Consider the following 26,223-nt stretch of genomic DNA (forward strand, 5'->3'; position numbering starts at 1 on the left):
CAAGTGCAGTGCCAATGGTCTGACACTTCCACTCAACGGCCATGTCTGGCCAGTTGTCATTGTGGGCAAACCCCTCATTACTGGTCTCTGTAGGGGACACATGAAGGTTTGCTGAATCGAGAGAGGATGTTGTGTTCACGATTGACAACAAGGCACACAAATAGGTTCCAAATACTTTACTGTACAATTAGAACAGGGGTTGCAAACTATACATTGTTTTTCAGCATTCAATTCCAAAACCTCTCCCTTTCACCCAAAATATTCATAGCTGTTGTTTTAAACTTCCCACGTAAACATGATGCACCTTGCGACCAGCAGTGGAGTGAAGGTCAAGGCAATACTGCAAACAAGAGCAGAGGCAGGCGGCTGAATGGCCAACCCATAGCTGCCTGCTTGGTTCATGGTACAGCCCAGTCTGGCAGCTGGGAGAGGAGCACCCAGCAGGGTCATCATCCCATGCCATTCACACATCCCAGCTTCTCCAAAAGGAGAGAGTTTAAAAATAGGCACAGCTGAATGCTGAGTAAACAAAGCATGTCTCCTCACAAACAAGAGTACAAGGCACCTGAGGGTAGGTGAGCAGTGGGATATTGGGAGCAGTGGGTTATGGGGGCCCTAGATTATTAAGGGCAGGTTTTAACAGAAAGGCAGACTTAATTTGGACATGTAGATTTCATGAAGAATACTGCACCAGGAGCAACCTGCACTTCCTGGCACCTCAGCAGACAGCGGACACTGGAGTTTGTACATTCTTTGGAAAACATCTTCCCTTGACACCCAAATCAGTCACAGGTCAGTTAACAGGTACCAGGATATATCCAGGAACAATGTTAGGTTGATGTCACTTCAGTAAGAAGCTGCTTCATCGCATAGATATGCACCAAATGCTTTATGGATTGTCACATCCCACAGCTTTTACAGCTGAGGGTTTAGGCTATACTGTCTGCAGCCATCTTGTTTGATTGTCACCAATAATCTTAACCATAAAGAAATGGTCTTAGTCATAAGAGTATAGTGCAGACCATTAGCTGACACATTCAAAACTGGACCAGAACAGCAACAAGTGATAAATCACTCCAGGGTTAATACAGTACATGATTCCTTTTGTGAAAAGCTGCTCACTTAATTTATAAATTACCCAAATTAAAATCTGACACCATTTATTGCCAAACTGCCAAAGTCCCTTTTGATGGGGAGGGAAAAGAAAATTACACGTTGATTTGCAAAACAGCAAATGGCTAGCAAATGGCTATCCTGCAAAATCTTCACATTTTAGCCACAGTGAAGGCATTCATTGATGCAAGGGGAGCAAATGAGGGCTTTGAATAGGCTGTGCAGGTGTCCTTTCAGACAGTTCAAGTGCTCATTAGTTGGTTTCCGTTAGTACAATGTTAGTTGTTACAAATATGAAGCAGGACACAGACCACACGAGTACAAACAGGACCCAGAAGGAGTGCTTGAAGGGTGAGCGGTGCTTATTCTGAACATCGTTTCCAAAGACCTGTTCAACGTCCTTTCTGCTGAAGTGGACCAGACAGGCAGGGATGATGTACTGAATGCCAGTGCCTGCATAAGAACCAGTGATGCCCACAAGAGTCTCCAAGTCATGGGTGCAGAATGCCACTATTATGGCAGGAATAATGGTGATCAGGGGAAAGACTACACGGTCAATCAGCCATGGATACATTCCCCCGTCCCTGTGAAAGACAGTTTTCCAGTTATTACGCAAGGTGACTGCAATTATTGGAAAGTTTGTGCTGATTGTGAAAACTGGGAAGAGTCCCAAGAAGTAGCGGATAAAGGGGTTGCTGACGACATCACAGTTGCTTGTGAAGTTGAGGGTGTACATGTCCTTCAGGTTACTGAAGCAGAATATGGCGGTGAAAGATAGGAGGCTGTAGAAAGCCAGGATGAGCACATAATCAACCAGGACCAGTGTGTTCATGTGCTTCTTCTTATTGATGGGAGTAATCAGTGAGGGCAGAGAATGCTGACACATGAAGGAGTAGACGCAAACGCCAAACAAGTTGGGGATTCCAGAGAAGTTGGCAATCGGGGGATGGCCCTCTCCTCTTCCTTTACTGATCCTGATCAAAGCCAGAATGATCATGATTATAAAAGCTGAAAAATCAAGGAAATAACAGTCAGATAATACAACATAAATTTAACACAACGAAAACAAAAACATGGGGCAATTTACATAATAAAAGCAGGAAGTCCTGGAACATTGAAGTCAGGCAGCATCTCTAGAGAGAAACAGAGTTAATATTTTAGGTGTGTCACGTCACATTAAAATTTAAAACGCAAGTTCTCCAGTAAGTGGCTAAAGTTGATCACTCTGGAGTCCTGCCAAGATACTTGCAATGGATGCATGGAAGCCCAGCAACTTACACCATCCTAGTCACTTGACAAAGACTTCAGGGGCAAATAATGGCTTCGATGCACTAAGTTTTGCACTTAACCTCGTCCACACACACGATCGCTCTGGCCACCTTCACAAGCGGAAAAATCACCACCAGTGCGAATCTTAAGCCTAATCTATTCATCACTTACGAATCACTGCTCTCTGTACGGTTAGGTAGGGGAGTCCTGCTGCATATTAAAACATTTCTGATGTCTGAATAAGTTGCCAAACGTTAATAACAAAATAATCAATTTTAAGAGTCAGAAGGGCGAAGACTGTAGGGGGGGGAAGGAGAAGTACTGTCAGTGGCAAAAGACTAGGAATACATCACATTGATGTCGGTAATTCAACATTAATGCCAGCACCTGCTCCACATGTACCTTCTTCCAGTGTTTTTCATTTAATTCTATTGATATAACCCTTAATATCTTTCTCCCTTGTGTGTTTGCTAATGTCTCATTAAATGCACACAAACTTCAAAATCATCTACAGTCCCGTTTTAATTTCTTTCAATCCTGAAACATTAACTGTTTTATCTCTCCACATCCTTAAATTCTGCAGATTTATCACCTTTCACGACCATTAATTTCTTCAATACTAATTTCTGTGAGCTCCTTTATTCACTCTAGACCTGCAATTCCCCACCATTTCCAGGGTTTCTCTGAATACAGACATTAGCCGAGTTTCTCTGCCATTTCTGCATAGTCCAATGCAAGTTCTGTCTATATGTGGCGGGGGTCACATTAACTTTAGTTAAGCCTTTTATTACGTCTTTACAGAAGATTTTACAGTCTGTTTATTGTTTAGTGCTAGATTACTCATTCTATTTCTCTTTCCTTGTCGGTGCCTTGGTCTATTTTAAATCTGAAATTTTCCTAATCCTTAGGCTACTGATTTTTGATATTAACTTTATCAGTATTGTCCTTTTATTTAATTGTATATCTGACAAAGGATGAGGACAGAGATCCTCAAGGCAAATTTTAGAGAGCTAGGAAAGCACTAAAAAACTGGATGCTGAGATGACAACAAATAGTTCTTGACTGATGCTGCAGGACAGTGGAATAAAAGCAAACGGGTGTTGGGGAGGCTTGGTGGAAAAGATGCCTCGAGGGAGGGACTGATACCATGGTGCTACGACCAATAAAAATCACATCTCGTCAGCCTGTTTATTGGTGAAGGGGGAAGTGGGGAAGAGTGCAATTAATTGGGTGGACGGAGTTTCTTCCCACAGGCCATCAGGACTGTTAACTATTATAACTCCAGGGACTAAAATGTTTTTTCTGTATTAATTTAAATTTATATGCTGTAATTGGTTTTTTTTTTTTGCACAATTCGCAGGCGTTGCCACTTTCATTTCACTGCACATCGTGTATGTGTGTGTGACAAATAAACTTGACTTGGTCGTATGGTCAAGATACTGCAGCACTATGATTGGGGGAAGGCATGCAAGGTTCAGCTGTAACGGTGTTAGACAGGATCAGACAGAATACACTGCAGTCACCAATGTCTGCGTGCTTCCTTAAAAATTATGACAGCAGCAAAAAGCAGCAGGACTGATACCAAATACACCTGGATACAAGGTGTTTGGGAAATGTAGGCAAAGAAAGGAATAAGCAGCCGTGACAGTTTTGATTAACATTAGACAGAAACAATATCTATGTAAAAGTAAAAGGGTAATAAGAGAGGGAGCCGGGCTGATTTGTGACCAGGAATCCAGCTCCAGCAACTCGGGAGCAACTCTGACCTGGGGGGTTGTTTATGTGGAGTTTGTACACCCTCGCTATGAACACGAGGGTGCTCCCATTCCTTCCCACACCAATGACATGCTGGTTGGTAAGTTAAACCATATGTTGTAGGAGAACCAGGGTGGAGTTGATGGGCATGAAAGAGAGAATAGGTTACAGAAAAAATAAGGAATGGAATTGGTCTATGAGGTGGCAAGGATTCAATGGGCGTAATAACCTGTTGTTTAAAGAGATATCTACGCCCAGAGACGATGGATATGCAAAGCAGCTGAATGATGCCTGGCATAATTTTCCACCAAGATAGTGGCAGTCACAGCAAACGTAGAGATGGTCAAGAGGCCACAGTACTTCAAGTATGATAGTCAGATTTACCCGAGGATATGAAGGGTGAAAATTGGAAGATTATGAACAGATCACAATACCCAAGGATATGGAGGCAGTGACGGGGAGCATGAAAGCACCTAGTACATTGCTGCTCAAACACAGAGGGTAAACCAATCTGATCACCAGTCTCTGTCCACAGCTAAATACAGGCAAACCTGGACCAAGGTGACGCGAGATCAAAACCAGTTTATGTACCAGGAATGCCCACCCCAAAATGCCCCGACAGCCCTGAAATACTTTAAAATGTCTCTGATAGTTAAATGGCACTAAACTCAAGTGATGGAGTAACTCAGTAAGGCAGGCAGCATCTCTGGAGAACATGGATAGATGACATTTCTGGTCAGGAACCTTCTTCAGAGGGATGCAGGTGGGGCGGGAAAGAAATCTGGAAAAGAGGAGAGGCAGGATAGAGCACGGCCGGTAATAGATAAACACAGACGAAGCGATATATTTTTGATTGTCAGATTGTTGGGCAAAGGCCAGGGATGAGATGACCAGGTGTGAGCCTGAAAGGATGAAGAGTTGCAAATTAATAAAGGGATAGAAAAGTTACAAAGTATGTAACCGTTAAAAATAATGCAGGTGGAGGGGAGAAACCAGTACAAGGTCAGCCAGAGTTCAGTGGAGGGAGAAGAAAGGGGGTAGTCTTGGGGGAGAAAACTCAAATAATTACTTCAAAAATAAATGTTAAAGTAAAATATATAAAATACCACAAGTTACTAACACACGATTGAAGACTTTAAAAGTAAAATATTAAAACATTTAAAGTAAGAATAAATAGAACACCAGCCAACCCTGGCTGAAGACGACATGACTGTCTCATCTTGCTGCCCCACAGCTGAAGTGGTAGTGAGGCCCCTCGCTGGCTGGACAATGGCACCCGTGGGCGTTGCCCAGTGAGTTTCGGACTGATACACATGCTTGGCCAAAGGGGCAGGTCTAACATGAACCCAGTCACGTGGCAACTTCAGCCAGCTTGATTCGTTCCAAAATCTGGAAAAAGAATGTTGCTTGGGCAAATGTGGATCAACTGATTTGCTGAAGAGTAAAGTATTCCAAAGTGATTTGATGGTTTTGATGAATCAACTAAAATGGAGCTGATAAGAACAAGATGACTTGAGTCAATAATGCTTCAGTGGAATTAAATTCTGAAATTCAAAGATTCATGAAAATATTAACAATTTCCTGATTTTTCATTTTAAACGGACAAAAAGTGCACAGTACGATAATTGCTTGAGAAAAAAAAATCAATTAAAAACTGTCAAGTCTCCTAGAGGTTCGATTGAAGTGGCAGTCCCTGTGTGCACCTCACTTGCATCACCTGAAAAAGCCATTCTAGTGGTTGTGACTTTTTTTCATTTTTTTTTCATATTTCAGATACAGCGCGGAAACAGGCCTTTTCGGCCCACCAAGTCCGCACCTGCCAGTGATCCCCGCACACTAACACTATCCTACTCACACTAGGGACAATTTTTACATTTACCCAGTCAATTAACCTACATACCTGTACGTCTTTGGAGTGTGGGAGGAAACCGAAGATCTCGGAGAAAACCCACGCAGGTCACGGGGAGAACGTACAAACTCCTTACAGTACAGCACCCGTAGTCAGGATCGAACCTGAGTCTCCGGCGCTGCATTCGCTGTAAACCAGCAACTCTACCGCTGCGCTACCGTGCCACCCCTGTGGTAGTTCTGCGGCAGTTCTGTGGTACTTCTGTGGTAGTTATTCTTTAAAAAGTTGCTCTAACAAAATAAGCATAAATTGTCATGTGTATTCCAGAGATCACAAATCCTGCAATATACTGTGCGAGATCAATAGATCAAATTAATCGATTGCTTCCAGTAGAAAAAAATATTTTGTAAGATAAATTCTTACCTATCCATCTCATGAGGGAGGTGATAATCTGAAGGTATTTAGTCTTCTGCACATTGAAAAAGGTGAATGGTCCAAGAAGCAAGGAGAACGCAGTCTGCATGACAACAAAGTCAGAGCGATTACGGCATTAAAAAAAGGCAAGGTCAGAATCTACAACATGGCTCCATTACAAAGTCACACACAAATGCTGTAGATAAATAGGGCAATTATTCAGATTTTAATGTAATTTATCAGATGACATTTCCCCAAATAATGCCAGGGAAATTGGGAATTGGTTCTGCTGTTTAAAACGTAGGTATTTTTTACTCCAATGCTGCTACTAATACATTCCTGACAAAGTTTTATAACATTCCTGACAAAGTTTTATAGCATTGCCAAGGTAGCAAAGTGTGATTTGCTTTAGTTAGTGGTTAAATCGCATCCTGCAAGCATCAGCACCTACCTTTGGATGATACGGCCCAACTTTTCAACTCTAATTAATTTAATCAAACAAAAATTGAAATAAATAACTTGTAGCACATTAAAAATAAATCATTTAACTAATGTCACAAACTAAATAACTGCTGGTTAACCAACCTTGCAGTATTCTTTCAGAGCTGCATTGAAAAGTAAAACACTTGGGTGATACATTCACTGGAGTGGGATTTAAATCCAAGACCTTTGATTCAAATGAGTTTGTGGTTGAGAACCAGTATTTTGTTTTGCATTTACAACAGCACAGTGTAATAAATGTCTCAAGTATGTTACAACAACAATTTCAAAATTTGACTCCAAATCACTAGCAGAGGGGTTTGGGGCATAGGGGAGATTAGGGATTAGACTTGGGAGGGGCAGAAAGGACGAGGGAAGGATTACTCAAATTCAGGGCCCACACAACACAAGCCAGCACCTAATACTAGAGGGATTAAAGCCAGAGATGCACCAAGTGGTGGAAGAAGTGATCTTGAGGACCAGAAGCGTGGAGAAATAAGAGAGGGACTCAATCACTGAGGCAATGAAAGGGAGCAAATATCACCAATGCAAACTAGCAATGAGTCTACCAGCAAGTCAGCAAACATTGGGTTGAGGAAACAGGACTCAAGCTGGGAGTCACAGAAATAATGCCTTGAGGCAACAAAAGCCTGGTCACGATAAAGCCGAGCAATGACATTAGAAGTTAGGTCAGAGTCTTGCTCATTACGTGGGTGAAGCTCCATCGCATTCAAACTCAACTTTACAGCTTTACTTACTGGATTTACTGAGAATGAATATATAAACATAACATATTCACATTAATAAGACTTAACTAAATTCATTAAAAACTGAATTGCTGTTGTTTTTCTCTAATCATTCAGTCTTCTCCTCAAATGGGTGGTGGGCAAGGATACCGAGTTGCTTGAGGGTTTATGGAGACAGAGTTTATATTCACAATGCAAATGCGGAGACAGTACTCCAGAGCACATCAAATACACATCAGTAGTGAACTGCTCAAGTGAAAATTATGAGTTCCTGTTAGATAATATTTTGAGATGTAGTGAATAAGTACACATCCTTTGTGGCAAATGCACCTCTCGACACTGGGACTTTCCTTGCAACAAGTTTGGGTCTGCTGTGGACAAATTCATCATAGTCAGTCAACAACATTACTATGCACACCCTGGCTGAAAGGACAGAAGGACACAGGTGGACCTGGCATCATTTACAAGCAATATTTCCCAAGGTCTTTTGATTTGGTTCCACGCAGCAGGGAGGTCCACCTATCCATGTCCTCCACAGATGCTGCCTGACCCATTGAGTTACTCCAATACAGTGTCTTTTTTGTAAAGCAGCATCTGCAGTTCCTTGATTCTCCAGTTTGCTGTTCTGCAGACTACGGCACAGCCAAGGCCCAGGCGTTAAAATCATGCTGGTCACAGACAACCAGAGGCTGCCATCTACAAGACAACGTGGGATTATCCAGTGGGGAACAAAGCAACATAGTGTCTGCAGTCTCTTGTGCACCACCTTTTCCCCAGCCTCTCGAAGGGATGGAAACTGAGCAGAGCAACCACCACTGAAGGTATGTCTCTGTTGGAAACCTCCAGGACACAGGTTGCTCTAGACCCAGCGTGATATTTGCACCTCAGGATATCTACCCAAACAGGGATGCAGCCTTTCAGCACCTAAAAGGGATCTCAAAACAATCTTTTAATCCTTTCATGAGCAGGGAGTAATAAACTATTGGCCAGAGTGTGTGATGGCCCAGACTGCTTTAATTTCCCAGTGGCCAGTTAGGTAAGTCGGCAATTTCTTCATCAATATCCTTTCCCTGGATGTAGCTTAGATCCAATCTCCTCCTAATCGGTGGTGAGATTTCTGAAGAGGACCATCGCAATGAATGTGGCTTCCCAATCAATAAGTCAACTTCTGGAAAAACACAAAGTAAATGTACTCCTTGCATCTTAAAGATACTCAATTGAAAGCTGCGCAATTTTAATTCTATGCACTTCTTTAACTTCAAAGACATACAATCTGTAAGAAGCAAAATAAGCTGTATTGTAATGGATGTGCTAAAACTGCCCTCAACTCACTGTTTCGGATTTTGACCCTCATTAGGCTAATCCTGCAATAAATAAAACTTACAGACTGATCAAGGAGATCCTTTGCCTTTGGGGTTGGGGGAGATAAAGCTGCCTTCAAGAGCTATAAATTAATGGTCACTGTATCAAATTTAACAGGTGCCTGCCCAAGGTGACTGTCCGATGCATCAGATTGAAGGTTTCAGTGAAGCAAACAGAGGTATTTAGCTAATAAGAAACAGGTGCTGGTCACAATTTAACAGAAGCCTGAGCCAACTGGTAGAACAGCAGGATTCTTGCGCACAGTGCGTGCAGAGGAACAGGCCTAGCGAAATAAAAATCTACAATCCTTTCCACTGGCCCTGTTACCTACTGGGTCCAAAAGGCAGCTTGCAGAATCTCAGTGAGAAATAGCAGTTGTCAGAACAAAAACCGACACCATAAATAATGTTGAAGTCTTTCTTACCCGAATGCTAACTAAGTATTGAACTTCATATCACGTTTTATTATATTTCTGATGTAGACGACAACATAACAAATAGAAGCAGGAGCAGACTATTCAGCTCTCTGAACTGTTCTATAAATCTTCGACACAGTGTCATTTCATGGCTCCATGCACATATTCCATGATTCTTCTAATATCCAGAAAACTAGCTGTCATATTTCTTCAGTATTCTAGCACAGGGTGGATGAGAATGTAGGCCTAAGAGAATCTACTCGTACAGCAGTAGATTCTCTCCCTTTAATATTATCTCAAACAACCCCAGCAGATCAGTGAAATGTGGTTTATTTATCCATAGATGCATTCCAACTCTGCTCAATCCTATTATTCTTTCCAAGTGTTCTGTTATTACTCCTCAAAGAAATCTATTTTTTCTATCATCGATATCAAGCTTAGGAATCGGTATTCATCTCCCTATCCTCTTACATCAGGAGTTTACGTTTGCTAACCTTCAATCTACAGGAACAATTCCAGAATCTATAGAAAGTTGAAAGTTGGTGACAATTCATCCACCATCTCCCACACCACCTCGCTCAAAACTCTGGAATGTAGAGCATTGGATCCTTGGGAGTTATTGGCTTTCAGAGACTGATCAACTTCTCCAATATTACTACTTTATTATATCTAATTTCTTTGTTTCCCCAGTAGTTAACAAGAAATGGAAGAAAGAAAATAATGATACAGGATCAATAACAGAAACATTTAAGAGAAGATTAACAACGATGTTGCCAGGACTCAATGGAATGAGCTTATAGGGAGAGGTTGATGGCGGGGGCTGAGGGATGATCTTACAGAGTATAACATCACGAGGGGAACTGATGGGGTGAATGCACAGTCTTTTTTCCCCCATGGTAGGGCAATCAAGAATTGGAGGGCATAGGTTCATGGTGAAAGGGGCCAAGATTTAATAGGAGCTTGAAGGGCAACTTTTGCCCCACAGTGGTGGGTATATGGATCGAGCTACCAGAGGAAGTAGTTAAGGCAGGTACCACAGGATCATTTGGATGGGAAAGGTTTAGAGAAATATGGACCATTCGAAGGAAAATGGGACTTGCCTGAATGGGGCAGTCAAATATGATAACAAGGAAGTGCAGATGTTGGTTTACCAAAGAAAGACACAAAATGCTGGAGTAACTCAGTGGGTCAGACAGCATCTCTGGAGAGCATGGATAAGTGACGTTCAGTTTGAAGGATCCCGAACTGTCACCTATGCATGTTCTCTAAAAATGCTGCCTGATCCGCTGAGTTACTCCAGCATTGTGTCTTTCTTAGAATGGGGCTTCTAGGTTGGCATGGACAAGTTACTGGGGGCTCGTTTCCAAGCTTATGACGTCTGCTCTGCTTCCTGAAGGCCAAAAGAAATGTGCTACGATTGGCACCGCTTCAAAGCTGCATGAATCAGTTTACATGCACTAAATTTCAATTACTAAATGTAACCCACATTTAAAGGTATAATGTTGACATTGAGCTGAGGATAGAGGCACCTTATCAACCGGCATCCTCTGGTGAGAGAGTAACCCCCAAAAGCAGACTGTCCTGGGAGCTGCATTCAGTGTTCAGTCTTGGATGTCTGCAGAAGGAGCACTTCAGAAGTACCACTACTACTGAACCTTCTCAAGGTGACGAGACAGTTGAGAATCCAAAGTACTCAGTCAATAATAACACTCACTCTACACTTGAGGGAAAAATATCCGCAGTAATTCTTACAACATCATACATATATAGTCATCGGTATATCTAATTTTGTCAATAATTCAGCTGAGGTTTATTATCTCAAAGCGTCAGATGGCACACAATGGAAGCATTCAATAATCTGATCAGGATATCTAGCAAGGCAATGGCCCTTTTCTTAATGAGGTTTACATTCTAACTGTGATAATCCTCATCAACCATCTGCATGTCCACCTAAAAACAAAATCAAACCTACCAACAACAGAAAACTTGCTGCCAAGGGGCTCCAGCATTCAATTACACTTGTCCGCCGATAAGGAAAGTAAACCTGGAATCCAAAGTAGTTTCCACTGGAGCTCAAGATTCAATTCATTTTCTGTTTACACAAAGCCATTGATTGAATGCTGCATACGATACATCACATTTTTAGTTTTAAATAGTTCTCACATGCAAAAGTCCAAAGGTTTAATTAGCAAAAGGAAATACAATAAAATATTTAGCGAATGTCTAAACAAAGCCCAATGCCACATCAGTGTCAGGCAAGTCTCTCCTTAGTTCCTCAATGAAAATCTTTCATAATATTGAAGGGCCATAGTAAATCCAGTACTGAGGAGGACAACCTTAGCTTCTCTCTCCTTGCCACAAATCATTCGTCCACAATACACTCTGCAGCCTCTTCAGACAATGACAGTCTTTGCACAGCAAGGTCAGAATTGGAAATATTGGAAAGCAGTGATTTATGAAGGCTTACAAGATCTTCCACGTCATTGTAATAAAAAGGAACTGCAGATGCACACCACCATTGTGGGCCGTATATCAAATAACGATGAGACAGAGAACAGGAAGGAGATTGAGAACATCGTGACAAGGTGGTGTCAATACAACAACCTTTCTCTCAATGTCAGCAAGACAAAGGAGATTGTGATCGACTTCAGGAAGCAAAGTTTGCATTCCCCAGTTGCATTGACAGTGCCGTGGTAGAGAACGTCAAATTCCTTGGAGTCAATATCACCAACAACTTCTCCGGGGCCACCCATATTAAAGCAACAACCAAGAAAGCACACCAACGCCTCTATACAGATTGGAGAACAATGAGATCTAGTTAAGAAAGAGGTTGGTTTAGAGTTAGGCGTGGAAATCTCATGATTGGCTAGAGGAATGGAGGTGGCAAAGAAAGCTGAACACAGTAGCAAACAAAGCAACAAATTCCAAAGTTCCTTGAACTTGGTAATAATAAGGGAGAAATTCTAGAGCACTGCTTCTTAAACTATTTCAGTGTCATTCACCTTGAGTCTTTATCACAAAATTCCATTCACCCTCGACTAAATTTTCTTATGTTTTTTTGGTAATTTTCGTCTTATTCACTTGTGTATAATTTTATATATAATTTATTTTGTCACATGAGCAAAAAACATTAATCAACTCATTTCTTATGTGTTTATTTTATTCAATTTGAACATCCTAAAAATATGTAAAGAAAGGAGTGAAAAAAAAGTTTAATTACCACTGGAGTTGGAAAATCATTCTATTGGAATAATAAAAAACCATTCCAACATCTAAACACTGAGTTTCAGTCCCATCCTACACTTTCGGGCTTTGATTACTTGGAAAAGTAATATTTTCTTGGAAAACTAGCTCAAAAAACAATGGAGTATGTGATTTAATATATTGGTATCCAACTAATATAACTTTCTATAACTCGTCCCAACGAAAGCTCACAATACCACCAAATATACTTCTCTCCAGAAGCTGGCTCTTCCAAATCCAGATATATTTAAAAAGTTGTGCATGTGTACTGACATGCATATGTCACATGCATGCTCAAAACATCATCACAACATTGTCTGTTGCTCAGTTCTGAATACCTGGTGTCCTCCCATCCTCCCAACTAGGGGTGACAAAAAAATGAAGAACAAAAAAATGATTAGAATTTTTCTAGTTCACATAAAGTTAGTAATCAACTGTCTTGGAACTTAGAATTAGATTCTTAGAAACAATGTTTTCTTATTGTGTATGTTTACCACAAATAAATGACATGCAGTATACTTCTACACTTATCATCAATGACTAGGATGTTCCTGTACTCCTGTGACAAGCTTCTCAAACCGAGGTTCAATTCCCTTCTCCAAAGCAACCCGCATTATCGAACCAATACTGAAGTGAATTGCGTTTTTTGGGATTTCAATTCTACCAATCCTTGTTCAGACAGGAAAGTTGTTGTCATCATTACTAGTGGTTGAAGGGCCTTCAAGGCAATTGATTTGTATTCAGGAAAAGCAAGTAATCCAATCCAATAGTCTCCATAGTAGGAGTCCATCTCTAAAGATGATTTTTGAGTGAAGTCATAATGAGGCTCTATCAACACTTCTGACATTGCTCCAAAATCTGCTCGCTTGATGTGGCTGGTGATAAAAGGATTAACTATCCCCATCTGATTTTCCAAGTCCTGCAGATGCTTCTGAGGAAAATATGTTTCAAAATTTTTAGACGGCAACTGCAGATGGTCGGAAATGATGTCCTCCAGTGTTTTCTCCAGATCAGGTTGCTTTTCCTCCCACTCACACTCTTTGAGGAAGCTTTCCAAATGTGGGAAATTGGAGAAATTGCCTTTACGTATGTTAATATGCCACATGGTGATCTTCATTTTATTGGCTTCTTTTTTCCCAAGGACATCGAAGATGACACCTCCTTTACCTTGACGTGACAAGTTGAGCCGATTCAAATGTTCAAAAATAGAAGTCATGTAACACAATTTGGCCGGCCAAAAATCATTGTTGAAATGCATTGCTTTCACGTCACCTTGCTCAGTAAAAAATACAGACAGTTCATTCTTCAGGGACAGTACTCTTTCAAGGACTCTTCCACGTGACAACCATCGAACCTCAGAATGCAGGAGGAGAATCAAGTAATCTGCAGACATATCCTTGCATAGCTCTGAAAAAAGCTGACTTTTTTTGCTTGTGGGTGAATAGCATTGACAATTTTCATCACATCTTGCAACAATTCTTCCAGCTCATTTTTCTGGTCATTGCAACAAGTGTTCAGTTTCTTGGCAGCCAGTGCTTCCCGATGTAAACAACGATGTAAAAAGGTGCAATTATGAGATTTTTCTTTGATGCGAGCAGTGGCGCTTTTATGTTTCCCCATCATGGCTGCAGCATCGTCTGTGGTCACAGCAACACATTTGCTCCAAGATAAGTTTTCATTTTCCATGAATTCGTCATGCTTGGACAAAATAAATTCACCTGTAGTTTGCTCTCCGACTGACAAGCAAAAGAGATAATGCTCGACAATTTTTCCCAAGCTTTGATCCGGGAAACGCCAATACACAATGAGTTGTGCATCGTTTTTAATGTCTGTAGTTTCATCAAACTGCAGAGCGAAAAATGGTGCTTCCAACAGTTTTGCCACCAGCTGATGCTTCAGATCCTCAGCAATCATAGTAGATCGACGTTTCATTGTGTCAATGGACAAAGGAATTTGCACTACTTTATCCACTGCTTGCTTTCCACCATGTAGTAGATTGGCAACGATTTTCAAACAGTTTGACAACTTTCTCAGCCTCTGTGTATAGCTTTTTTCTTTCATGAGCACATGTGCTATTTGAAGAGAGACAAGAAGAAGAGGTTTTTTAGTCACAGTGTCAATCTTTGCCATCGACTGGAAGAAATTCTGCTGTTTCGACAAATAATCACGAATGTTTTTGAAAAACTGTATGGACTTATTTTGATGATTGCTGTGCTTTGTTTTTTAATGAGTCTGTAATTTTGAAGGAGCCAGGCATTGGTTGCTATTTTTTACACTGCAAAACACGCACTGAGTTGAGGGAGTAGGGCTTGTTAGTTTATCTTGAGGAAGGAAAAAGCCATACTTGATATATTCTTCGTTCCACTTTCTTTTCTTGAGTTTTGAGGAGAGGGTACTTTGGGCTTGGTATTTTCTCTTGAGATTAAGTTTTTCCTTGCCCGTATCATTAACAGAGTCATCGTCTGTAACATACGTAACTGCATTTTTAAGTTCGTTATCCTCAGTTTCCTTGTCACCCTTCACAAGTAACTTGTCTCCTGAATATATCTCCTCTTGTGTCCTGTCCGTTTCACTTTCTTTCAGAAATGAACTACTTCCTCCTGCACACTCTTCCTCGAGAGCTGGTTTCTTTAGGTACTTCAAAGACAGTGTCTTAATCTGCAAATCAAACTCACAAAATACTGAAGTCGCTAGATAGAAAATGCAGAATATCACTACAAGAAAATGGCACAATCTAACTTTAGATTGCCTAAAAACAGGGCTCAAATCTCCTTAATATAGCTAGAACTCATGTTGCTTGATGCAAATAAGTGCTGGTAGATTGAAGTACAGTAAATATATATAGAATTCTAGTTCTAGCAGAAAAGTTGCTAAATTGGCAACACAAAGTAAAGTTACAGTTCAACAGTTGCCTACGGTGATCTTCCAGTGTTGCCATTTATAAATTTATGATCCCACTAGCTCGTCTGGTCTTCCCTAAAAGGTTATATTACAGTAAATTTGGGAAATATCCTGCTACTTTGAAATTAGAAAACCAGAGGTAGAGAGAAAAAACATATCAAATTTCCAGCCCCACTGCCATTAAAACTAAAGAGCTTACTAACCACTTTATTTTTTTGAGTATAGAAAAAATATATAAATATCTGAATAAATTAAGTCATTCACCCTTCATTCACCCCCAAAATAATTTCATTCACCCTTGGGCGAACCATTTACCAGTTTAAGAAGCACTGTTCTAGAGTATGCAGTGAAAAACAAATTGCCAGGGTTAACTTTGTATTGCCTAATGATCCCGAGATAGTGAGCATGTTTGGCAGGTGAGAGGAGGACCTGACTGTGATTTATGAGGTCCAGCTGGATGTTGTTAATGGTTCAGTTGCCAGCTTGAACAATAAAGACGCGAATAGCAAAAAGGATGGCTTGGAACAGGTAGCTATATGTCAATGGTCCTGCAAATTTATTCCAGTCTAGCACTCAACAGTTCCCTTTCAAACACCATGACTGAATCTGCCTTAACTACTCCTGTTGCAAGTACATCCAGACACTAACCCTTCTCTGCACAAGTTATGTTGCCAGTCACCTTACTTCCATCTTCTCTAGATCTTGACACTTCCACCAATAGGAACAGGTTCTAAGGAAGCTTTTCTCAACATTTCAAGACCCCCTCCCGCTGTCCCTAATATTAATATCCCGGCCTACATTTGAATAGTCAAACACTCCCATTATTACCACTCCATTTTCCTTTGCACACCTTTTACTACTCCACAAATGTGTTCCTTTTTATTCAGTAAATGATCTGAAATTAAGAAAGCCTTGTTAGCAGAGAGCACTAAACTGCCAAATTGTTAAAACAAAACCTTGGTGCACTAACAAAGTCAGATATGGCTAAATTCCTATTGCTCCAGTCAACCTTGTGAAACCTACCTCACCATAACCTGCGGCTGGTGTATAAATTGGGAGAACTACTCCACGGGCTGGTTATGAAACTTGACACAGTTTGACTGAGAGAAATCTCTGCCACTGCCAGATATATAGATCAGTTAGCAGGCATGAGTAGGAACAGTGCTGGAATGCTGGAAAGTGAGTCTAATTACTTAATTCCAAGTTAATAATGAAAACAAATTAGTTAGAAAATAATTGGATTGGACGGAGTCAGATTTATGAAAGGGAAATCATATTTGAGAAATCTCTTGGAATCTTTTGTAGTTGGAACTAGCAAAATAGATAAGGGCAAACCAAGAGATCGGATGCATTTGGATTTCCACATGGCCTTCAAAAAAGTGTCATGCAGATTAAATACAGTTAGAGCAAATGATATTGAGTATAATGTACTGGCATGGGTTAATAGATAGAAAACAGCAGATTAAATGGGTCATTTGAGCTGGGAGCTTGTAACTAATGGGATACCAGAGGGATTAGTGTTGTGGTATCCCATAGTCATGATTTGGAGAGGAACAAGTGTAACTTAATCAAGTTGGTTGATTTCATAGCTGGGTACCAATTGGGTGTGATATGGATGCAAGAAGTGAAAGGCAGATCAAGAGAATGGATAATGATAAAGTTGATGGAAAATAAGGGGGGAAATGTGAGATCATCCAGTATGTTAGAAAATAGCATGGCAGAGCGCTTTATAAATGTAGTGGTTGAAAGGTTCAGAGAAATCTGGGTGTCTTTCTGTGCAAGTTAATGAAACGATAACAGTCAGGTTAAGCAGGCAAATGGCCTTTAGAACCGAGGAGACTGGCTCCAATTATATTAGACCATGGGGTGATTACCACTGGAATATTGTGCAGTGGTCTCGTCTCCTTACAAAAATGAGGATATATATTTACGCCATCCGCCAACATTTCCGTCACCTACAACGGGACCCCACCACTGGCCATATCTTCCTATCCCCTCGCCTCTCTGCGTTCCGCAGAGACCGTTCCCTCCGTAACTCCCTGGTCCACTCGTCCCTTCCTACCCAAACTACCCCAACCCCGGGCACTTTCCCCTGCAACCGCACGAGATGCAACACCTGTCCCTTTACCTCCCCCCTCAAATCCATCCAAGGACCCAAACAGTCTTTCCAGGTGAGACAAAGGTTCACCTGCACCTCCTCCAACCTCATCTATTGCATCCACTGCTCTAGAAGTCAACTTATTTACATCGGCGAAACCAAGCGCAGGCTCGGCGATCGCTTCGCTGAACACCTGCGCTCGGTCCGCATTAACCAAACTGATCTCCCGGTGGCCGAGCACTTCAACTTCCCCCTCCCATTCCCAGTCTGACCTTTCTGTCATGGGCCTCCTCCAGTGCCATAGTGAGGCCCACCGGAAATTGGAGGAACAGCACCTCATATTTCACCTGGGCAGTTTGCAGCCCAGTGGTATGAACATCGACTTCTCCAACTTTAGATAGTTCCTCTGTCCCTCCCTTCCCCTCCTCCTTCCCAGATCTCCCTCTATCTTCCTGTCTCCACCTATATCCTTCCTTTGTCCCGCCCCCCTGACATCAGTCTGAAGAAGGGTCTCGACCCGAAACGTCACCCATTCCTTCTCTCCCGAGATGCTGCCTGACCTGCTGAGTTACTCCAGCATTTTGTGAATAAATACCTTCGATTTGTACCAGCATCTGCAGTTATCTTCTTATACTGTATATATTTACAACATATGGAATGTACTCAAAGGTTCACCAGATGGTTGTTGGGGTGGCTGGTTCAATCAACTGAACTTGAACTGACACAAACCATCAACACAGCAAAACATTCCAAGGTGCTACACAAGAGCAATACAAAACATAATTTGATTCCAAGCCATGAGGGAAAGAATTGGGTAGGTTACTTAAAAGCTTGTTCAAATAATTAGACCATGACGAGTATCTTGGAGAGCTAGGGGGCTTCGGGAAGAAATAATGGTAGTACAGCTGGTAGAGCTACTGCCTCACAGCACCAGCGAACCGGGTTTAATCCTGATCTTGGGTGTTTTCTGTGGGGACTTTGCACATTTGCCTCCGGGGGCTCCGGTTTCCTCCCACATTCCAAAGATGTGCGGGTCTCTAAATAAACTGACCTCTAGAACAAATTGCCCCCGAGTGTGTCGGGAGTGGAAGTGAAAGTAGAATAACAGAACTGGAGTGAACAGGTGATTGATGGTAGGCGTGGACTTGGACGTTTCCATGCTGGACCTTTCAATCAAAAACTCAGAAGTTTCAAAACTACGGCTCTCTGTCACAGCTCCTAGATACTCTATAAAGGAAAATCCCAATCCACGCCACACTGTATTCTTTCAACCTTTAAGTAGTTGCTTGCGCCTTTTCCATTACCAGCTTTCCACCTACACTTATCATTTGTCACAATACACCCAAGATTTACTAGCAGCCTCTTACAGGTCCACCTTTACAGAGAGAAAAAAAATCGATTTACTGCATTCTATCCACTTAATTAGTCATTTCAAGATGCCAAGCTTGATCTAAAACCTTTGTAATCATCTCTGGCTGTCCTTACGCAGCTCATACTTTAAAATGCTCAATTTGATCAAGAATTATGGATTCTGAAAACAAAATGCTTCAAAACCGATATTAAATTAACTGGTTTAAAGTTTGAATTTATCCTTTGCTCCCTCCTTGAATTGACCTGTTACACAGCAACCTGGACACAAGGCCTTTTAACATGTTGCAGCTACACACGTTAGTTCAATTCCAATAGTTTAAAAAAAACTTTACTGCAGATAGATCCCCATTGAATAGGCTGCCCTCCTTCAAAGTCTGTTGAAATGAGAAGGGACAATTGAATAAGGGAAATAAAGCTGTGTCACCTATAGCTAAAGGCAGATTAAAAGCAGTTTGCAACATTCCAACCTAGGTGTTTGTTAAGGAGACTGGTATAAAAAGGGCAAAAAGTAATTTCGGGACAATTCAGGATTCTTGTTTGTCATGCAAGAATGATCAGCACTTGGAATATAGAATGGAACCTAAAAAACATTTAGGAAGCAGTTTGATGCAGATATTCAGTGGAAGGGTAGAGGTGGAGTCAGATGTCTTCAGTAAGAATGTAGAAAACACAGACACAACATTGACCATTCGAACAACAAAGGCACAACGGCAGAGCTGCTGCCTCGCAGTATTCGACCCGTGTTCAATCCTGACCCCAGGTGCTGAGTTTGCATGTTCTCCCTGTAACTGTGTGGCAGTTTGTAGGTTAATACACTCCTTCAGTCTGGACGGCTCATCTGTCTGCAACCTCTGCGCAGTTAATCTAAATGGGGAGGCCCTTCCATGGTGAAAAATGAACACCATTTGGTAGATATTAAGATTCCATGTGTTAGATCGCAGAATTTGTTCTTATCAGTCAGTCAGTCTTTGGCAGTGTTCAAAAATATCTGGAAGGGATGCATTAGAAGATGAAGTGCTTTGTGCACTTCCTACATATGAACAGACATTGCCCTCAGTCTAACAAATAGAAAGCAAATTATTTAAGATGACAGGATTATGATTACGCACATTCAGAATACCCGAAGTTCCTTCAGCTTATCCATCAGTTTAGAAAGGTACTTTATTTGTGGCATTAATAAAACTTATGACAAGAGGCTTTATGAGAGATCACTCGTTTTGTTTCAAAGTTGTTGTAAGTGCCAAAGCTCGTACACTCACCAGGAAGATCCTGTAGGCGTCAATGCGTCTAATTGATCCCCAGCACGGGTCAGTATCGTTGGGCTTTAGTTTGCTGACAGCACTGCATGACTGATTACCACTAAGGGGAAAGGTAAGGAGTGAATGTATGCCCCATCAACAGCACAGCCAAAAACATTCTAATTTGATGAAAAAAACAGAAGAATGTAACATAATCATTAACATAGAGTGATACAGTGTGGAAAAAGGCCCTTCGGCCCAACTTGCCCACACCAGCCAACATGTCCCAGCTATTAGTCCCACTTGCCCGTGTTTGTTCCATATCCCATCAAACCTGTCCTATCCATGTACCTGTCTAACTGTTTCTTAAATGTTGGGAAAGTCCCTGCTTCAACTACCTCCTCTGGCAGCTTGTTGCATACACCCACCACCCTTTGTGTGAAGAAGCTACCCCTCAGATTCCTATTATATCTTTTCCCCCTCACCTTAAATCTATGTCCTCTGGTCCTCGATTCACCTACTCTGGGCAAGAGACTCTGCATCTAGCAAGAGACTCTGTGCATTTAATATTATCTCCTTGACAAACTTGTCTGCTTGAAATTTATAGGCACCTGTGTTACTTTGCAGCCTTGCCTATTTTAACAAACCTGGTCAAGTTTTTGAACAATGCAATTTTTTTTAAATTGAGCGGTTGAAAATTTATTATAGAGTGATAATTTCTTTCAGCCCACATTGCAACAATGGAAATGGCAAGAAAGTCTCAAGATTTCTCTGCTCTTTAAGAATACATGAGCATTTTACTGATGTTTGAAACAATTGGTCAAATCAGTGAGAGATTAAAAGCAAGCCCGAACTTTACAATGGCCATTTGGTAGGCATCTTTGGTAAGCTCCATTTGTCTTAATGAAAACACGGGACATGATGAAGAGAACAGCTGGAAAAGTCCAGCAGCAAGCTGACACAGGCAACACTGATGTTCTTCGATGCTCTCAGAACAATCTGATACCAAAATCAGGGTGACATAGCAGAAGACTTGCTGCCTTACAGCGCCTGACTCGGGGTGCTGTCTGTACAGAGTTTGTATGTTCTCCCAGTGACCTACGTGGGTTTTCCCCGGGTGCTCCGGCTTCCTCCCACACGCCAAAGACATACAGGTTTGTAGATTAATTGGCTTAGTAAAATTGTAAATTGTCCCTAGTGTAGAATAGCGCCAAAACGCCCGTTTCTGTGCTGTATCTCTAAACTGAATTCAGATGCAACTCCCCTTAGTCATAACCCTCAAAGACAAAAAAGGTTGCCTTGATAGGTTCAACAAGTCAGTTGTTCATCTAGACTATACGGATTGACAACTGTGCCCTCATTCTGCTACCCGAGCATCCAATGTGAACCTCAATCACCTTCATCAGTTGAAGTGGTCAAAAAGGCCATTGAACAACTAAATTCTGGCAATTATTATATAAAGGGAAGTGTTTCACAGCATCATGAGCAGTATGTGGATTGGAAATGTGCAAATGTTTAGAATGCCACGCTTTGCAAGTTTAGTTTAGCATGGAAACAGGCCATTCGGCCCACCAAGTCCACACCGACCAGCAATCCCCGCACATTAACACTATCCTACACACACTAGGGCCAATTTACAATTGTACCAAGCGAATTAACCTACAAACCTGTACGTCATTGGAGTGTGGGAGGAAACAGAAGATCTCGGAGAAAACCCACGCGATCACAGGGAGAACGTATAACCTCCGTACAGACAACACCTGTAGTCGGGGTCAAACCCGGGTCTCTGGCGCTGCAAGCGCTATAAGGCAGCAACTCTACCGCTGTGCCACACATTGACAACTATTCAGAAATCCCACACTGCAAACCTGACAGAAAACTGGACTGGATTTTGCCTCCTTGTTAGAGTAAAATATTACATTGCATCCTTCAGAACAAATATTGTGAACATATTCAAGGAGAATTTTCCATAAAAGCTTTACAGTTATGGACAGCAAGTCAGAGGACAGGGGAAGAGACTTTGTCATCCGGCAGATCAACAACAATAAATTACTGTAGATCATGTATGGGTGCAGTCTTCAGTATCATTAACCAATACAGTAGGAGGGAATCTCCGGATAATTTATCGTAAATTTGGACCTGAGCCACATGCCAATCTGTAGCTTCCACATTAATGCTTCCAACACCCAGTTCCATCTCTCTGCCCAAGAAAGCTCATACCTATCAGTCTGTTAAATGACATGACTGGTCATGTACATTCACAATGGTGACCCTTCTGCATTCTCATTTTTACCGTTTGTTCTTCAGAGAAGACAATATTAATTTTATTGGCGAACCAATTATACTAGTTTAGAGTCATTTGGAAGGTTTCATGGTTACATTTCTTTATTTTGAAAATGTATAAACTGAATTATAGTTGTGAAGGTTGACACAAGATGCTGGAGTAACTCAGCGGGACAGGCAGCATTTCTGGAGAGAAGGAATGGGTGACCGAAGAAGGGTCTTGACCCGAAAGTCACCCATTCCTTCTCTCCAGAGATGCTGCCTATCCCGCTGAGTAACTTCGGTGTAAACCAGCATCTGCAGTTCCTTCCTACACAAATAGTTTTGAAAAAGTGATTTGGAATTGGGCTGCAAGTTCTGTGCCCAGTGCATTACAGAACAACTAGGGCAAGACCATCACACAATGGGGTTGGATCTGTAGCTGAATTTCAATAACCCTATGCCTCTTAATTGGTGTATTCACTTACATTTTTACTGATATACACAAGTATGAGCTCCAACTGGAAGGATTGATAAATACTGTAGAAATGATCCAATGTAGACCAATAAAGCAGCTCCTTGCAACAGGATTGATCAATGCCTCCCTTCCAACTTAAATTTCACCCTTGCTATAAATCATAGACTGACAATTTTTACTGGTCATGGGGTGGGTCAATGGAATGAATAGGCACAGATCATTCAACAGTAATGTCACTTTCCTGGGCGCAACAAGCTCCTCTCTCGGAGGTAAGATATTGCCTTTGAGTTATTAAAACTCCCTTTTGCTTTAAAGTCACAGAAGCAACATCAATCTCAGACCTGCCAAGATCACACTTTGGTCCAAGCTATTTGGCGTGTGGGTTAGGGGTAGGAAGTCGATGGATAATGCCACAACTAATTTTGAAACAGGTCCCCATGCCCAGCATGAAAGGACAATGCAGTGGAAATCTGGACTGCCCCTAATGATGCTCACAAATCTCATTTGTAACTTCCTCACTTTCAGCCAGAACTCCTGCTAATTAAAGTCTCATTTATAAGCTTTGTCAAGGCATTCAAGATTTTTCAGTTTCATGTATACAAGGACAAAGACAATGGCCAGTGGCTCAACATTTCCCAATCTAGATTTCACTAGCGGTTAGTGTGCCCACCCTTGCCCATCTATTTGCTGCCTCCCATTGATCTGAGCCACATGCCCAGGCAGAGCATCCACAGCTATGCTGCCAGCACCCAGCTCCATTGCTCTGCACCAAAGTAATGCAGCAAGAGTTGGGTCAGGTTGAACATGCAAAAGATGAAAGCCATCACTTCCAATTTTCTACCATAAACCAAATCGTGCGCTCAGACTGTCAGAACGTTAAACCCAACATCCTCTTCTGGAGATCATTTATAACAACATCAGAGGGATATAGTTTCAAGATAATGTGCAGCGTAAGTTTTTTTTTTTACACAGTGGTGAGGACTTGGAGCATGTTGCCAGGGCTGGTGGTTGAAGCTGATATGATAGTAGCGTTTGAGGCTTTTACATGAATATGCACGCTTAGACACATGAATATGCGAATGGAGGGAGCGATATGGAGCATGTGCAGGCAGAGGAGATTAGTTTAACTGGACATCATGGTTAACACAGGTATAATGGGCTGAAGGGCCTGTTCCTGTGCTGTACTGCTCTCACACTTGCAAAACCCCATCCCAACCTACTCCATTGCCCATTGAAGTAATCTAACTCGGCATTCCTTTCACTTCAGCCAATGGTAGATTGGCATTAATTGGCTTGACTCTACATTCCACGCACAAAATCTTGCAACAGCCATCAAAGCAACAAGGTTTTGGATCATAACCCCGACATTTAATTTCCTCTTTGTACAGCACTTTAGACTATTTTCAATTTTTTAATGGGCACAAAACTAATTGATATTGTCCTACTGATATCTTGCTGCTTCCATTTGCTTCAGTACAATCAAAATTCAAATGTGAACATGTCCCATGTATTCTTGTATTCATTTGACATCCTTTATTCATAGCCTGTGGGGCAAGTATTGGACCTTGGGAGACAAGACTCTGCCAATGCCTCGTGCAGCAGGTGCCGCAGTAAGGCCGCGCGCTAAAGCTAAGTTGCTCAAGTTATCCTTTGGTTCTATAATTGCATGAGTTAATGAAGCATAAACACATTGTAAAAAAATTATTCATTTACAATGAGTAATCCATTAAGTACAATGAACGCAAATAACGATCTGCAGTGGAAATCAGTATGTTTGATGCTTGTTGCACTCGAGAGAGACAGCTTGAAAAATATTCTTCTTCTTTCATTCCATAATCAATTTTCCGTTGTCGCACTTTTAAAATAACGACATAAATCTTTCACCAATCTTATGACGAATAGTTAAGGGGTCAGCAACAGTCTCATTGACATTGCAGCGAAGTGAAGGGCAAGAGCAACAACGAATACTTACCAGACGACTTCTGTGAGGGAATATGGGACAGCAGCTGCGTAGATAGCCAGATCCCCATAGAGGTAGATTATGATGCAGATGTAGAACATGTTGACTCCCACTGTGTGAAGAAACAAAACAAATTAAAAATCTTGGAACCATATGCGAATGTAAATATTTGTGCAAAGACAGGTGCTCTTCACTGCTACCAACTTTATTTCCAGTCACTGGCATTTGATTTGAGAGGTGACTGCCAAGTCCAACTGGAGCAACAATATGTCCTTTGCCTTTATATGCATCTAAAAGATTAGCTATCAGAGGAACACTCATTTTCAGAATTGACATATCGAAATGTATTTAAAATACTGTACATCACAGATAGGCAACAGCTCTTGTGCCTGAAAGATCACTAATGTGGAAACAATGCTGTAATAAATTAACAGAAGTCATGTGTCCCAGGCTCAACCACCAATCTGTGCAGAAACAACTGATCTGAGCCAGTAGAATGGTTCCGCACAACAGGTCTTCAGAGGCCTGGAGTGAAAAGCAAATACAACTTGTGTTCCTGCTCAGCTGCTCAATGAAGCATTCCGAACATTTGCCTCGGATAGAACCAGACTCGGCCACAAAGTGCTTTCAAATTCTAATACACGTGAATGAAGCAGTGAAAATTTGCCAGGATCCTTAAACTGGCACCCAGAAAATATTTCCTGGAGAGATATTAAAAAATCTAGGTCAAGCAGCTGAATTTCAAGACAACATAGTTGTCCAAATTCTCAAGCACCTTTTCTCTCTACATCTCAAACAATAAGTCTCTCCACATCATCTTCTACCCCAAAACCCAGGCTGGGTGCATCAAATGGTTGAAACCTGTGGGCACGAGCAGGATAAACAAATATAACTTTTGTTTCCTGTTACAGGTAGGATTCACACATTCATAGAAGAAAAGGAGATATGACATGGGAATTCAATTACATGAACAGGCCTTAACAATAATGTACCATCTATTTAAGATGCACAGACCAAGGTTTGCAACTGGAAACAGCAACTATAGCAATTGGGAATGGGGACTATGGCTGCAACCTACAGCGATGAGGAACCCTTCACATCTCATTGTGTATTCACTGAATATTTAGAGGACAACAGACTACCTTTTTCCACAGACAAACAGCACAGACACAGGAGACAAAACTGTGGTAGCCGAATGCCCAAATCTGTGTCATAGTTTCCTGACAGTCAATGCCATTCCTGTGACATGGCAATGTCAGCAATATAAAG

The 26,223-nt window shown here is 41.4% G+C and overlaps 1 protein-coding gene across 3 annotated transcripts in view; it reads right to left on the minus strand.

The window, feature by feature from the left end:
• Positions 1–155: 155 nt before the first annotated feature.
• Positions 156–26,223, minus strand: part of slc38a12 (solute carrier family 38 member 12) — a 75,134-nt gene continuing 49,066 nt past the window's right edge. For all 3 annotated transcript variants that reach the window (XM_078401240.1, XM_078401241.1, XM_078401242.1), the window contains exons 7-10: positions 24,967–25,066; positions 20,276–20,375; positions 6,410–6,503; positions 156–2,121 (exon numbers count right to left, since the gene is read on the minus strand). In XM_078401240.1, the coding sequence (XP_078257366.1) occupies positions 1,367–2,121; positions 6,410–6,503; positions 20,276–20,375; positions 24,967–25,066 (1,049 nt within the window). In that variant the 3' untranslated portion in view covers positions 156–1,366. The remainder of the gene's footprint in view (positions 2,122–6,409; positions 6,504–20,275; positions 20,376–24,966; positions 25,067–26,223) is intronic.

The sequence above is a fragment of the Rhinoraja longicauda genome, chromosome 6 (genome assembly GCF_053455715.1).
Source record: "Rhinoraja longicauda isolate Sanriku21f chromosome 6, sRhiLon1.1, whole genome shotgun sequence".
NCBI lineage: Eukaryota > Metazoa > Chordata > Chondrichthyes > Rajiformes > Arhynchobatidae > Rhinoraja > Rhinoraja longicauda.